The sequence below is a fragment of the Cryptomeria japonica genome, chromosome 4, assembly GCF_030272615.1.
Source record: "Cryptomeria japonica chromosome 4, Sugi_1.0, whole genome shotgun sequence".
Classification (NCBI taxonomy): domain Eukaryota; kingdom Viridiplantae; phylum Streptophyta; class Pinopsida; order Cupressales; family Cupressaceae; genus Cryptomeria; species Cryptomeria japonica.
The window spans coordinates 777,394,075-777,409,148 of record NC_081408.1 but is presented as its reverse complement, the minus strand read 5'-3'; the positions used below and the strand labels follow the sequence as shown (position 1 = coordinate 777,409,148).

At 38.3% G+C, this 15,074-nt stretch overlaps 1 protein-coding gene across 1 annotated transcript; it reads right to left on the bottom strand.

The window, feature by feature from the left end:
* Positions 1–9,413: 9,413 nt before the first annotated feature.
* On the bottom strand, positions 9,414–11,874 carry LOC131031978 (probable polyol transporter 4). Its single transcript, XM_057962844.1, has 2 exons — positions 11,624–11,874; positions 9,414–11,006 (listed from the first exon to the last, which is right to left on the bottom strand). Exon 2 carries the CDS (start codon positions 10,971–10,973, stop codon positions 9,510–9,512), a length of 1,464 nt encoding a protein of 487 aa, XP_057818827.1. The 5' UTR covers positions 10,974–11,006; positions 11,624–11,874; the 3' UTR covers positions 9,414–9,509.
* Between the last annotated feature and the right edge of the window lie 3,200 nt (positions 11,875–15,074).

Here is a 15,074-nt window from a genome sequence, read left to right as displayed (position 1 = left end):
TGATCCTTAGGTGAGATCCTGATTTGATTATAACCAGAAAATCCGTCCATCAATGATAACATTTCGTGACCTGCTGTGAGATCAACAATCAAGTCAATATTTGGTAATGGGAAGTCATCCTTTGGACAAGCTTTGTTGATGTCTCTGAAATCTGTACATATTTTGATGCTGCGATCTAGTTTACTGACAGGTACTAAATTAGAGATCCATTCAGGATAATCAATTGGGCGTATGAATCCGACATCCAATAATTTTTCCAGCTCTGCTTTGACTAGTAATGCCACTTGTGGATGCATTTTTCTTAATTTATGTTTCACTGGCTTTGCCCCCAGTTTGATTGTCAAATGATGCATTACCAAATCCGGATCTAGTCTAGGCATATCAGCGTATGACCATGCAAAGTTGATTTGCCATTGTTTGAAGAAACTTATGAATTTTAACCTTTCGGACTTTATCAATGATTGAGCCAGGAATATGTTGTGTGGAACCTCTTCTATACCAATGTTTGTTTTGATAGTCTCCTCTACCAACATGGATGACTTTTCCTCATATGATGCTGGGAGAATGTCGAGCCTTCCATCTTCGAGTGCCTTAGAGAGGTTTTCGCCCTCAGATACGTCCTTTCTTTTTACTTTTTTGGGATCAGATAGCGCCACGATGTGGTTTTCACCATAAGACCCTTGGTTTGTTCTTATTTTCACATTTTTGCGACTGGAATGTCCAACACCCTCACCAAAATATGCCATGTTGTTGAGTTCTATAATGTATCCTGCTTTATGGTCCCCAAGGGGAAGGTCGTCTCGTATGCCAAGATAGTCAATAACAACTTCATCATTTTGGAATGTGTCAAACTGTACTGGTCCTTCATGATCCTAGTCAATGAGTTGATGGTGAACAAGGGGAAGGTCTTTAATGTCTTCAAAGTTTGCGGGGCTAAGAGTGAAGATACAGTCATATTCGGGTACATCAAGGTAATCATCGAGGTCATCGATGGCACTCTCCTCATCAGTTTCGATCGCGAGCGAATCCAAATTGTCATCACTAGTAGCACATTCTGGGACAGGTGTTCTCATCCTATGTGATTTCAACCTAGAACCTTGAGACAAAGACTGTGTAGCATCCTCATGGGTTGTTTCTTGACCAACTCTGAACTTCTTATAAAATTCCTCTTCTTCTGTGGGTTCATCTGGCTCTCTAAATGTCTTGGTGAGCTCGTAATCACTAGAGGATTTGTCTGAACCCCATTCCCATTCGTTGGAGTCTATGGAATAGCGATCCTCTTGTTGAATTTTGGCAGCTTTGATTTGTAATGCTTCTTTTGTCCTTTTAGTGTGGATCTTGGAAGTCAGGAAACCAAGTCCCTTCGAGTGTTCCTTTTTTACAGTCAATTTAGGTTGTAAAGGTTCCATGATGCCTTCCTTTCGTAACCCAAGAGGACTTTTTCTATCATACCCAAATTTTTGTAGAATCTTGAAGCCTTTGCCATATTTCTCACAGGGTATATTGATGTGATCTTGTGTGTCATCTTCGATGTCTTTGTATAGCATTTTGTATAAACCTTCCTCTTCTAGTTTGCCCCATCTTTGAAAGGTAGTAGGGTCCCATTTGAATACCATGATGGATATTTGCTTGTTAGGATGTGGTCTTCCATATTCTTTTGGAGAGCTCATGACTTGTTGTAAGTACATGGTCTGATTTAAATATTCTCCCATGCCTTTGTCCTGAATTTTGCCTTTAAGCTCACCTTGTTTTGATGTTGAAGGTTTTAATGACTCAGGATCAATGTATGCCAAAGAAGGAATAGCTTCACGATTACTGGGAATGATGGTCTCAGTGTGTGATCTTAGGTTATTACAATATATGAATGGATTAGGATCACCGTTAACTATTACCTTAACTCTATTATGAGCAAACTTAATGCATTGGTGATATGTCGATGGGACTGTCCTCATTTCATGGATCCAAGGACGTCCTAGCAATATATTATAAGTGAGATCTAGATCCAAGACTTGACAAACCACATCCTTTGTAACTGGTCCAATTCTTAGAGGTAAGGTGACTGTGCCCTTGGATGAGCGCTCTTCATCATCATATGCCTTGATGGTGATTTGATTTGTTGAATTCACAGTTTTATCAGAATATCCCAATTGTTTAATGGTGCTCAATGTACAAATGTTTAAACCAGCTCCTCCATCTATCATGACTTGCTTTATTCGATGTTTGTGTATGAAGGCTTCAACATGTAGTGGTGCATTATGTGGTTGACTTACAGAGGCGTCATCGGCTTCTGTGAATGTAAGGGAGTGTGGAATGGAAAGGTATCCCACCATGGCTTGAAATTGGTCCACATTCAGATCAGTAGGAATGGCAGTGTCTCTCAAGATTTTTTCAAGAATATCTTTATGAGCGGGAGATATGCATAAGAGCTCAAGGATGGAGATGAGCGCGGGTGTCTTCCCTAACTGTTCTACAAGGTCATATTCAGGTTTGGTTGATGAAGAAGCGGTATTTTTAGTGGAGGCACCTGGCAAAGTAATTTTACCTCGACGAGTTGTAACATGACATTCAGAAGTAGGTTCGAAAGAAGATCCAACACCTCTTAGGACAATCTTGGGTCGTTGGGTAGTACTCTCAGGAGTTTTGTCCTTGATGATAATAGTAGAGACATGATTGTCCATCGAGATGTGATTGATAGTTGAATCATAGTTGTAAGGTGCTCTAGTATAGTTGGCTTGATCATCTATGACTTTAGCTTTTCCCTTGTCATGCTTTGGGAACAGCTCCTTAAACATCTCATGTTCTTGATTGGATGAGTGTCCCTCAATCTCAATGTCACCTCTATCAATGAGATCTTGCACGATGTTCTTCAGTCGATTGCAATTTCCTGTCTTATGACCCTTGCTCTTGTGAAATTCACAATACTTGTCATCATTCCACCAATTTGGTTTGAGCTTTGGTTCATATGGAGGAAAATCTGGAACTGTGATTACCTTGTTCGCCACTAGCTTTTTGAAGACTGACTCAAGTGGTTCTCCCAATGGGGTGTATTTCCTTTGTGATCTGGAAGTCGTTTGAGTATTCACCTGATTATTTGTAGAACTTGATCCCGAAAATATGAATTTTGGTCGCACTGTGTTGGCATCAACAACACCATCATTGACTGTGTTCTTGTTTTTATTCCAAAATCTTGGCTTGTCTTTTCCTTTAAAGTCATCTTTGTTTTCCTTGAATATCTTAATGACTCCTTGTTCAATTAGGACCTTCTCTGTTGCTAAGCCTTTTTCAATGACGTCCCTGAAGGTGGACAAACAAGCTTTCCTTAGATCATAGCCAATGTCTTTGTTAACGTTTTGTGTGAACATCTCTACCATTTGTTTTTGTGGAATTTCACAAGAGCATCTGCTAGCTAGATTCCTCCATCTTTGTAAAAATGATGCAAAAGACTCTCCCTCTTTTTGCTTGGTGTTGCATAAAGTAGTGACTGATATTTTTGTCTCTATATTGTAGGAGAAATGTTGAATAAATGCCTCTGCTAAGTCACCCCATGACTTAATACCAGGTGGGAGTTAGGAGAACCATTTCATAGCTTGATCACCTAAGCTTTGTGGGAATAATCTCATCAAATATGTCTCTTCTGAAGCTACTTCAATGCAAGCTGTGAAAAACTGTCTTATGTGTGCCTTAGGATCCCCTTTTCCTCTATACTTATCAAATTTAGGCATCACAAAGTGTGTAGAAAATGGAGGCATTGGAATGCTCTTGTCGAATGGATAAGGACATATGTCTCTCATTGTGTATGTTGGCTTCGGTGTATTTATGTCCTCCATTTTCTTTTGTAAGTCTCTGATTTGTTGTTCCAAATTGCTCTTAGGTGGAGATCAACTTCTTGGACCATACCCCATGCTTGAGGCACCCATTAGAAAAGGAGCATGTTGCATATATGGATGATATTGATCATACACATGTTCATATGGAGGAGGTCTATAGTGATGCTGCATATATGGACCACTTGGTATAGATTCATTTTGAGGAACACCATATCTATTTTGTCCATGTATACCATATTCTATAGGCATGTCATGTTCTATTGTGTTGCTCCCAAATTTGACACGGGGTTTCCTTGTGTCCAAATTTTGAGCATGCCTTTGAATATCCAATTGTTTTGGTTGATCCATGGATTCATAATGGGTTCTTCCACATTTGCTGAATGTATTGACAAGTTGTCCATATTGTCATTGTGTGTAGCATTGTTGTTTGTAGTGTCTGTGTTCTCAACATTTGGAATGTTTCTATAGACTTCCATAATGGTTTGCGAAGGTGAGTATCATATACTTGACCATGTGTATGTGGGACCTCTTGTTTTTGAAGCAAAGATGATGGTGATTCAGGTACCATATATGGTCCTCTATTTCCTCCACTATTGGGTCTCCTTTGATCCATGTTGGAGTGAGTTTGTTGCAAAGGTCAATTTTCCATTATTTGAGACATGTCAAAATCATGAGGTATCTTGGCTCCACTTTGTGCCATCATTTGTAAGAAGTATTGTCTATCCCTCCTCATTATTTCCTCAACCAACCGATTGAAATGGGGATTCATAATGGGTTCTTCCACATTTGCTGAATGTATTGACAAGTTGTCCATATTGTCATTGTGTGTAGCATTGTTGTTTGTAGTGTCTGTGTTCTCAACATTTGGAATGTTTCTATAGACATCCATGTCAGGTAATGTAGTGTGATCAGTATTCAAAAAGATATCATTGTCATACTCATAAGAACTCATGTTTGGGGACTCTTGAGCCTCTTTAGTTTCTCTCATAGATTTTTGAAGATGGGTTTCAACCATGAACTAGGTATTGACCAAGATGTGTGAAACTAGATGAAAATGGAAAAAGTATGGAAGACCAAGAGTTGGATGGAATGTAAATGAATCTGAAGTGTACTTGCAATGTCCAAAGTGTAAGACCAAGTATGTATGTAGTAGAGTAGGTGTGGCTTCCAAAGAGAGGATAGTTTTTCTTGATGAGGTAAGCTGACCTTGACTCTAAATAAGACCAAATGAGACCTAAAGGTAAGAAACCTTGATGAGGGACCACTTAGCAAAGTATTGTTGTATGTAATGTGTTGACAAAGTATAGTGAGGACAAGTAAGTGACCTTTTGACTCAAGTTTAGACAAGTGTGAATGTAATGCAAGATGTGAAGCAATGATGGACTGTGTGAGATCCCAAGACAGGTTGAATGCTAGATGAAACCTGGAGAAACAACCTAGGAAGCTCAAGAATTCTGAAATTGACTATGTTTGTTTGCTGGACTGTAAAAATTTTTGCAATTCTGAACACAGACGCACCTGTATACTTCACAGACGCGATTCCCCGACATAGACACGACTCTATTCAACATGGATGCACTTCTGAGATTTTTTTGAAATGCACTGTTGATTCTGGGGACACAGACGCGTTTCTATAAAATTTGTGCAATTTTTTCCAATCTGTGAAGTCATTTTGTTGTGACCAAATCTGACTGTTTGACTGTTTTTTGTGACAAGAGGACACAATGTTGATGAGGACTCAATGTTTGTAAGTGTCTAGACTCAAAAAATGACTCCAAGAAAAGTGTGTTGTTTGATGTAAAATTGTTTTGCATACAGTTGAAGACACAAAAGACACAATGTTTTCATGTTTGGTCTTGAATGTTTCAATGTCTAAAATAAGTCAAGCACAATTCTTATGGCTGGCCAAGACAATAGTTGTTGATCCCACATGGGGTTTTACCCCCAAAGCTACGCTATTCAGAGCGGATACTTAGATGCTTGACCTCACTGGCTCCACCCTCAACACTCACTTCTCGGGTCAGCTAAGCATCAGTCCCCATGAAAACTCCCCATGGCAAACTTTGTATCTCTACTAAGAACCATATGTGTGTGGGCCACTACCAGAGGTCCGATCTCCTGCCCCAACAACTAGAAGGATTTGGGCTTCTAAAACAAAAAGGTGCTAGTAAGGGCATCCGCTCGTGTGGCCATACATGCGATACTTTCAGCTCTGGAAATACATAAGGTTCCCAGCCGGTAGGGGTTACGCCCTACAAATGATCAAATAAATTTGATCAAACGGGTTTATGGGGAGACATAGTGTCGGTATGAACTAATCAGCACACGTTATCCATAGTTTTCACCATGAATACATTTGTTTATAGTGGTTCAGAAGAGGTGGGTTTTCCTGGCTACCACTTGGGTCGTTCTCTTTTCACTAGTAATCCTAATGACCACACGGGAAGACAGACCCTCTAAAGATTAATCAAAAAGAGCCTATTGCTCAAGACACAAAAGACAATGATTCAATTTTAGTGCACCAATGGAAGTGTTTGCTAGTCTACGAAAACAAGGCACACAATAAAAATCCAAAAAACCCTTGCCAAGGACCTACAACAAAGATTTATTAGTAGTTTGGATTGTTTCAAATAATCACCCCTTCCTGCAAGCACACAAGTTAGGTAAATTTTAAACCCAAAAGACTTTGTGAAAATAGGGTCCTTCAACCAAACGTTTTGCTTCCAAGACAAGCTGCACCAATTTCGTTAGCGAGATCTGAAAATGTTAGCACAAAATAAACTAGATCTGAAACCCAAAATGCGAAACTGGAATTAAATGAATAAACTTCAAAATTTTGAAATTCCTAAACATAGACGCGACTATCCTCGACACAGACGCGGTTATGTGATGCAAACGTGGTTATGTGAGACACAGACATGGCTATAAGTCACAGACACGGCTATACAACACAGACGCGGCTCCAACAATCACAGACGCGATTCCAGGGCATAAACGCAAGTTCCGAAACCTGCAAAACAAAATGTTGCCGATAACATAGACGTGATTTAAGTTGTCACAGACATGCCAGAAAATAAAAAAACGTGATCCGAAAGTATGCAGACATGGAAATACCAAAAATGCTGTCGAAAACGTCCGATCTGCAATTTCAAAAACACAAAATCTGCAACAAGGAGGTTAAATGCAAAGGGACAAGTGTCCCACCGGACGAGCCAAAATTTATATGGTGAAAATGGATAACAATAATAACAAGATTGAAAGGCTAAATGAATTCAACCACCAAACCCTAGCCTAACAACAACAAAGATCCACCATAACATATGAAGATTACCCAAGACAATGCAAATCAAATGAAATTACAAAGATTATACCATTACATGTCCAATAGGGTTTGGATCTCCATTCTTCCTATCTCCATTGATCTTGCTTGATATATTTGCTTTCAGATTTTATGTGCACAAGAGCTCAACAAAGAACGGAATGTGGTTGCAAGTAGGATCGTAGTGTAGTCAAGTCCTTAAGATCAGTGATTAGGGCATTAGGGTTTGATAATGAAGGAAGCATCCCCTTAAATAGAAGACACAATATGAAATGGAGGGATAAGATTGAGAGGTGTAAAAGGAGGTCGGCTAGGATTAGAAGGTAGGTAAAAGAAATAATAAAATAATGAAAAGGGTAGGTAGTGTAGGAATTAAGAGATGAATGACATGTGTCATGTGTAGAAAAAGGCTAATGAATTAATTAAATAAATAAAGATTTATTTAATTAATAGAAGAAATGAGATCAATTAAATAAATAAATATTTATTTAATTTAGGAAAAGCATAATTTAAATAAATAAATGTATTTATTTAAATGAGAAGTAGGGCTAGAAGATGATAAATGAATTAATTAAATAAATAAAGATTTATTTAATTAATAGAAGAATTAGGCTTAGATAGTTAAATAAATAAAATATTTATTTAATTACACTGGACAATTTTGAGTGTCTACAATAGCATCTCATGTTCTTTTGTGATTGGCAGCAATCCTAAGGTTATGATTGTCGTGTTAAATTTTCTGCAAAGCAAAAACACAGATGTAGCTAGGAAAGAGAAAACAAAACTTGCAAGGAGAAATTAGAATAAAGAACAAAAGAAAAGAAACTCTATTAATTCAATGTATGTTTACATTCTTCTGAATGCATGATTTATACAAAAAGAGCTACCGCATGATCAGAGGATTTATGGTGGAAACAGAGGCAACCGCTAGCAGTGGAAGAGACAGAGGTCACAGATAATATCATAGTTCTCCGTTGTTAGCTTAGTGTAAAACAGAGCATGCGATAAGTTCACCTTGTTCTCTACAAATCACGGAGAAAGACTAAAGCTTACTGAATGCTAACACCGCCCCTTAAGCCTAACTAAGGAGAGATTTGGGTCCTAGCAACAAAGCTTGATCAAGAACCCAATTACAACGAAGAAAGGAGAAAACCCAACTGAGAGAAACTCCTAACCATTATTCGAACTATAGAAGAAAGAGCTGCAAACTGCAAATGAATCCACACTGCAACAGGATTATATAGAATCATAGAAACCACTGCATGAGTACTTCTAGGATACTTTGAAAATGTAGTTGTACATATTCTGCATTGCTCAAATGGATGAACAGACAGGTACACGGTCTCTGAATATAGAAACTGGTCATCTGAAGACAGGAAGATATGAATCTGCAGAAATGTGCTCCAAACTGAAGTATTACAAAGATGACCTCCGGTTGGGAAGATGTCATTGTATATCCATTGCTCAATAATGTCCCACTAGAAAGGAACTCTAGAAGCACTCGAAGATGTGACTCTGGAATCTCATGTAGTGAGGAACCCTGCTAGAAAGAATCTCGAGGAGCAAACAAAGTTGCAACAATGGAATCTCATGTAGATAGGAATTTAGAACAAAAGAATACTTTTGGTTGTCAATTGGAAGAAGAGTGCATAGCAACTTTAATCTTCTATTTATTAGGAAACTTATTGAAAGAAACCTATACTAAATGCATTAAGCAAAACCTCATATAAACTTTCTAAAAGTTTAATTTTTACAAATCTCCAAATTTTTCAAATCTTCATCATGCGGTGCTTGCAAAGCACGCACAATTTTAAAGAATCAATATAGAAAAAAAATCAAGGAGCATGCAAAAATGAGGGGAAGAATATGCATGCATTTAGAAATAGAAGTCTACATCAGCGTCCATGGTAATGCTAATTTTCAGAAATCTTCTTGCAAATAATCGTTAATGCTTCTTCTTCCTAACAACCTCGCTATGATACCATGTTAAATTTTCTACAAAGCAAAAATACAGATCTAGCTAGATCTATATTCTGCAATGCAGAAAATTTAACATGTCTGAGTGTTCTTTGGGAATCGTTGATTCAGTTTTTTGCAGCGCAACAATTTATAGGCAATTTATGATGCAGCTTCGATATTCCAGAACAAGTAATCTATCAAGCATTTGATACCGTAGGCTCAGTAGCTTGTGCTGAATCCGTTGGTGCCGTACTGGTTTCACCATTCCCAAGCTCCAACTCGCTAGGAGCAGAAAATTTAACATGTCTGAGTGTTCTTTGGGAATCGTTGATTCAGTTTTTTGCAGCGCAACAATTTATAGGCAATTTATGAAGCAGCTTCGATATTCCAGAACAAGTAATCTATCAAGCATTTGATACCGTAGGCTCCGTAGCTTGTGCTGAATCCGTTGGTGCCGTACTGGTTTCACCATTCCCAAGCTCCAACTCGCTAGGAGTAGCGGCCTTTCCCGAATATTTGATGTCAAAGCATTCCACAATCTCTTCCAGGGTTTCGCCTTTTGTCTCCGGCACAAACCAATACACGAACCCCACTGCCAGAAAAGAAAACCCCGCGAAGAAGAAGAAGACGCCAGGCACACTGACTGCATCGGAAAAGCTTAGAAATGTGATGGAAATCCCTCCGCTCACAAGTCTGTGAACCCCTGTGCCAAGTCCAGTCGCCTTGGCCCGAAGTCGAAGTGGGTATATCTCGGCCCCCATCACCCAATTAACAGGGCCCAGCCCAATGGAGAAGAAGGCAACGTTACAACGCACAGCCACTACTGCTAAAAACGCGGTAGCTCCGTGGGCTGAGCCGGACGTTTTGCCCACAAAAATGAGACACAAGGCCAGAGCCACCAGGGACAAAGTCAACCCGGCTGTGCTGGTGAGCAATAGCGGCCTCCGCCCTACTTTGTCTATGAAAAACGCGGCCACAACAATGAATCCGGTCTTGACAATTCCTATAGCCATTGTTGCCCCCAGTATGGCGTTTTGGCTCTTAATTCCTGCCCCCCTGAACGTGACGGGGCTGTAATAGACGGTAGCGTCGATGCCACATGCCTGCTGGAAGAACTGCAACCCCAAGCCCACGATCAGCATACGCCTAACTGTAGGCGTGGTTCTGAATAATAACTCTACCCACGTTCCCTCTCCCTCGCTTTTCAACGGGTCCCCATCCACCTCCGACCTCTGACCGCCCTTCCTCAGATTCTTCTGCGCGTATTGAATTCCTTCCATGATCTGTGCCAGCCTCTTTTCTGCCTCGGCCTCGCTGTCGGAGGTTTTGAGCAGCACTTTCATGGCATCCTCGTTGCGATTCTTCATGATGAGCCACCGCGGAGACTCGGGCATGAAGAGAACGAAGACGACCATGAAAATGGGAGGAACGATACCCATCCCGAGCTTCACCCGCCAGCTGTAACGTGCCGGCAAACCTTGGACTGCGTAGTCAGCAACGTAGCCCAGCAGAATTCCCAAGTTATTAAAGATCTCGGGAAAACAGGTGAGCATTCCGCGGGTGGAGGCAGGGGCCAACTCGGCTATGTAGACTGGAGCAATAACGTGCGCGTAGCCAATTCCAATGCCGGCCATTAATCTGCCCACCATGAACCACGCGAAGGAAGGCGCTAGCGACATCACAACCGCACCCATAAAAAATATGAGTGCTGCAAGAGCCATGGTCCATCTTCGCCCCACCGCATCTGACGTTTGCCCGGCCAGAGCAGCCCCCAGCATGCATATCAAATTCAGTGAGCCTACCAGGATCAGCAACTCCCGGTCTCCTATGTCTAGATCCTCCGCGATGAACAGACCCGCCCCGCTCATCACTCCAATATCTACGTTTCATCGTAAATATATCTTTACATTACCCAGCGAACCACAGTTAGAATAAACATATAAGAACTAGTAATAAGAGCAGCATTAATTCGAAAAAGTAAAAAACTTAATGATTCCATTGCTCTTAGTGATTCCACTAACAGTTTATCGGCCTCATCATTCTTTACAGACTTCAATGCAGGGACTTCTCCCATGGAGCACAAACCTGTCTTCTATTGTAATCTTTTCCGTATAAATAAAAAAGACACCACCAAACTTGATACATAAAAGTAAAAACTTACCAATCCAGGCCATATTATTTCCCTCCGCTAAACACGTCTACTTACAGTTAAGCTCATCATTTTTCTTTTTGTTATTATTTGTGAACAACTTTGTTACATTAATATACACTTTGTTTTACAGGATATAATTGTACTAAAAGATTGGATCTGAAGACTTCAGGTCTGGATGTCAGATATGTTCCACTTAAAAGATTAAAAAACTTACAAAACGGAATGCACCCACATGTAATAACTTTTACATATAACAAAATACATAGAATACATGGAATATCTTTTTTAAAAGATAGGCCTTGCGATAACAGGTTACAGAGCATATCCATAAATATTTGTGTTAATGATAAAAGCATCGGTCCTTACCATAACCCAAGAAAACCGAATTAGTGGATACGAGTACCGCACAGGCAATGACATAGATGTTTCTCTTGGGCTTTGAGGTCTCCATGGCCAACACCTCTTTCCCGGCCATTAAATCTGAGCACCCAAATTATCTAAGATTCTCTTTATAGACCGACTTTCCATGCCATTAACTCCTTCAACATTTAATAGATTACATGCGAAAGGAGATACTGTTGCAGGATTCCCCATCGGATAGAGGATACAGATGGAACAAAACTAGTCCCGACAGTGAGTGAAAAAATCGAATAAGAGAGCTTTGTTTTCCCCCTCCATTTGTCCCATCGACTGGACCGACGCGAATCATTTCAGTTGCGTATGAGACAATAAGAGTCAAGGACTAGCAGACTAAAGTAACTTAAACGAACACAAGGGGTGGGACAGGACACTGTCTATGAAGGAATGAAGGAATTTTAATGACGTTCATAAGATCTAGTAATATAAGGGATCAAGATGCACCAAATTAATTTATTTTCAAGTTCTTTTTTATGTTAAATTTTTTGTTATATATCTTAGTAAGAAATTCGCTGTTTTGTGAAGCTTTGTCTCTTCGTAAAGCTAGTTTAAACTGTCAACCTTTAATTTGCTATAAACTGACTACAAATATCTTCATCAAAGAAATCATTTAAACGCAAAGGTTATCTTTGTAGAAAACACATTTTGCTGCATTTTCTATTTGATCTTGTACATTTTTGGTGTTATTACTCCTTGATAGATAATTATTCCCATGGATATGTGAATTGTTTATTCATTATAATTTAAAATTAATTGAAAACAACTATTTATTTTATAATGATATTAATATTTATTTTTAATATAAATTTATATATTTATTGATTATTATTATTTCAAGAAATATCATAATCTATTAAATTATTAAAATGATTTAAAGATTCATGATATATAATTGCTTGAGAAATTGTATGAATATTTTAGATCACAATGACTTATTTACTCTAATGGAATGAGAATAAATTGAAGATGGATTATGGAGTGTGATTACCAAGAAAAAATAATCATAATGTATTTTCTATTATAAAATAATGAGAATAAATTGATGATGATTATAAAGTGTGATTGGTACCAAAAAATTACACAATTATACACTAGAATCTCTCTAAATTAATTAAAACATTTTCAAAAATAGATTATTTGAATTATTATTAAATAAAATTTAATGTTTTTGTTGGTGTAAATAATTATTCATCATGGATATTATTACACTTTACTTAAGTTTACTTAGGAAATGCATTTCATAATAGTTTGGGTATGAGACACTTGGGTGTTTGTGCCACGTTGGGATAGTGTGTGTAGGAGAATTTCCACCTTTTATGGTGTTTATCTTGTTGTTACACTCCACATTTAGTGGGTGATCCACCTCATGTGGACTATTATATTATTTCTCCTACCTACCCACACCTATTTCCTACCTACCCTTGTTTCTTATTGAGCCACATGTCATGTTTGTGTGCTCACATATCCATATAGCCTTGCCTATATAAGCAAGCTTATATTCATTGTATGTAATGCTTAATGATCCAGTTGATCATATTTTTCATCTTGATAGAATATAGTTTATTTCTATCATTTATTTTGTTCTCTCTTATTTGTGCTTTCCATTGCCTCTTGATCTTGGCAAAATCTCACAGTTTTTATTAAATCCTACACCTAAATTTGCCATACATATTAAATCAATAGTAACATTGTCTACCCTATCACACTTCTTTGATATGTACTTGACAAAATAATACTATGTTCATATGTACTTTCCATGCACTTAAAACCCTTCCTTCCCTTTGCATGTTTTTAATTACAAGTGCTTCAATTTTAATTCATTCTATACAAATAGCCTTTGTAGAAATAAAATGAAGGAAAAAATGATGTATCTATTACTTTTTTTCAATTTTTTTTCATTTACTTTCATTAGGCAATCTTCATATCCTAGTACCAAGAACTCCAAGCTAGTATTGTGTTCTTATAATGTGTGCACACTAAACTTGTTATTATGGGATATCATGATAATGACACACTCATATTTTTGAATTAAAATTGAAGCATATGTAATAAAATAATATTAATTTATACATAATGAAATAAAATATTATTAATTTTTTAATGATGTTAGTTAAGATAGATCTTAGCTAATGCCATTAAAAAATTAATATTATTTTATTTCATTATATATTTTTTTTAGAAAGAAAAATGTTTTCTTAATCTAAGCGAATGTTTCATTTCTTAAAACATGGATCCAATCTATGATTAAAAAATGATGAAGTGAATGAGACATTAATTATAATTGTGATGATATTTTATATTATTTTTGTACTTAATAGCACTTCATACAATTAATAGTCCTTCATATGAGATTCAATTAGTAATTAATAACAATTATTAACCAATTAAGTGAAAGAATGCTAGGAATAGGGTTTTGTACACCTTGCAAAACAAAGATTTTTCTTTTGATGAATAGACCTTCTCTATTAGATAATAATATTAAAGTACATATTCACAAAAAAGACCGGGGGATACAAGATCACCCCATGAGAGTCACACGGTAAAAAGCCGGAGCAAAAAAACAAAGCTATGCATCAAAAAACTTCCTCAAGCAACCAAAGCAGTGGCAGTTGAGGGGGGAGGATCTTGATCATCTTTCTTTCCCCATACATCAATAGGGCTAGGAGTCAGGTCCAACATGGACCATCCATCTTCAAGTCTTTTTCTTCTTCTCCTTCCTCCCGCCTGGGAGGTGAAATAGCTAGAGCCAGGCGAGGAAATTTGGAGGTGGTGGCAGCAGGCCACCCAAAACCATCATCGATAGCAAGAGCCAAAGTAGTAGGAGCAGTAGAAGAGCACCCTGAGGCAGAGCCACGACACGAAGGAGAAGTCAAGCGGCGTCTCCATGCATTGTCTCTCCCACCAGAGGAGTGGCGAGGAGCCTGGGACCGCGGGGTTTGAGAGTGGCAGCTATGACCATGGGGTGGAGTACAGTTGATAGAAATAGAATCTGAGGGCACTTTGGCAACTACACAAGGGGCATTAACCCAATGTTGAAGGAGCTCCTGTAAGTGGCCCACCTCAAGAGCCACTTTATCTACTTGAACCTGAATCTGCATTAATATATTATTACAAATGCAAGCTTTAGCATAAAGCAAGACATTAATATCCATAGAGCTATGAGTAAAAAGAATAGAGTTTCTATCTTTCTAAAGAGAAAATAGGATCTCCATTCTGAAAGCATGCGGATTCTAGGCGAATCTCCCAGAAGAGCCATATGCCAAGAAAAGGGATCAGGCCGAAAAGGCTGAAAGAAATCATGGATCTAGCTCCAATACTGTTGAGCTCTTCTACATAACCAAAAAATGTGCATAAACATTTTTGGGTGACCACAAAAAGGACACCGAGGATCAGGAACCCC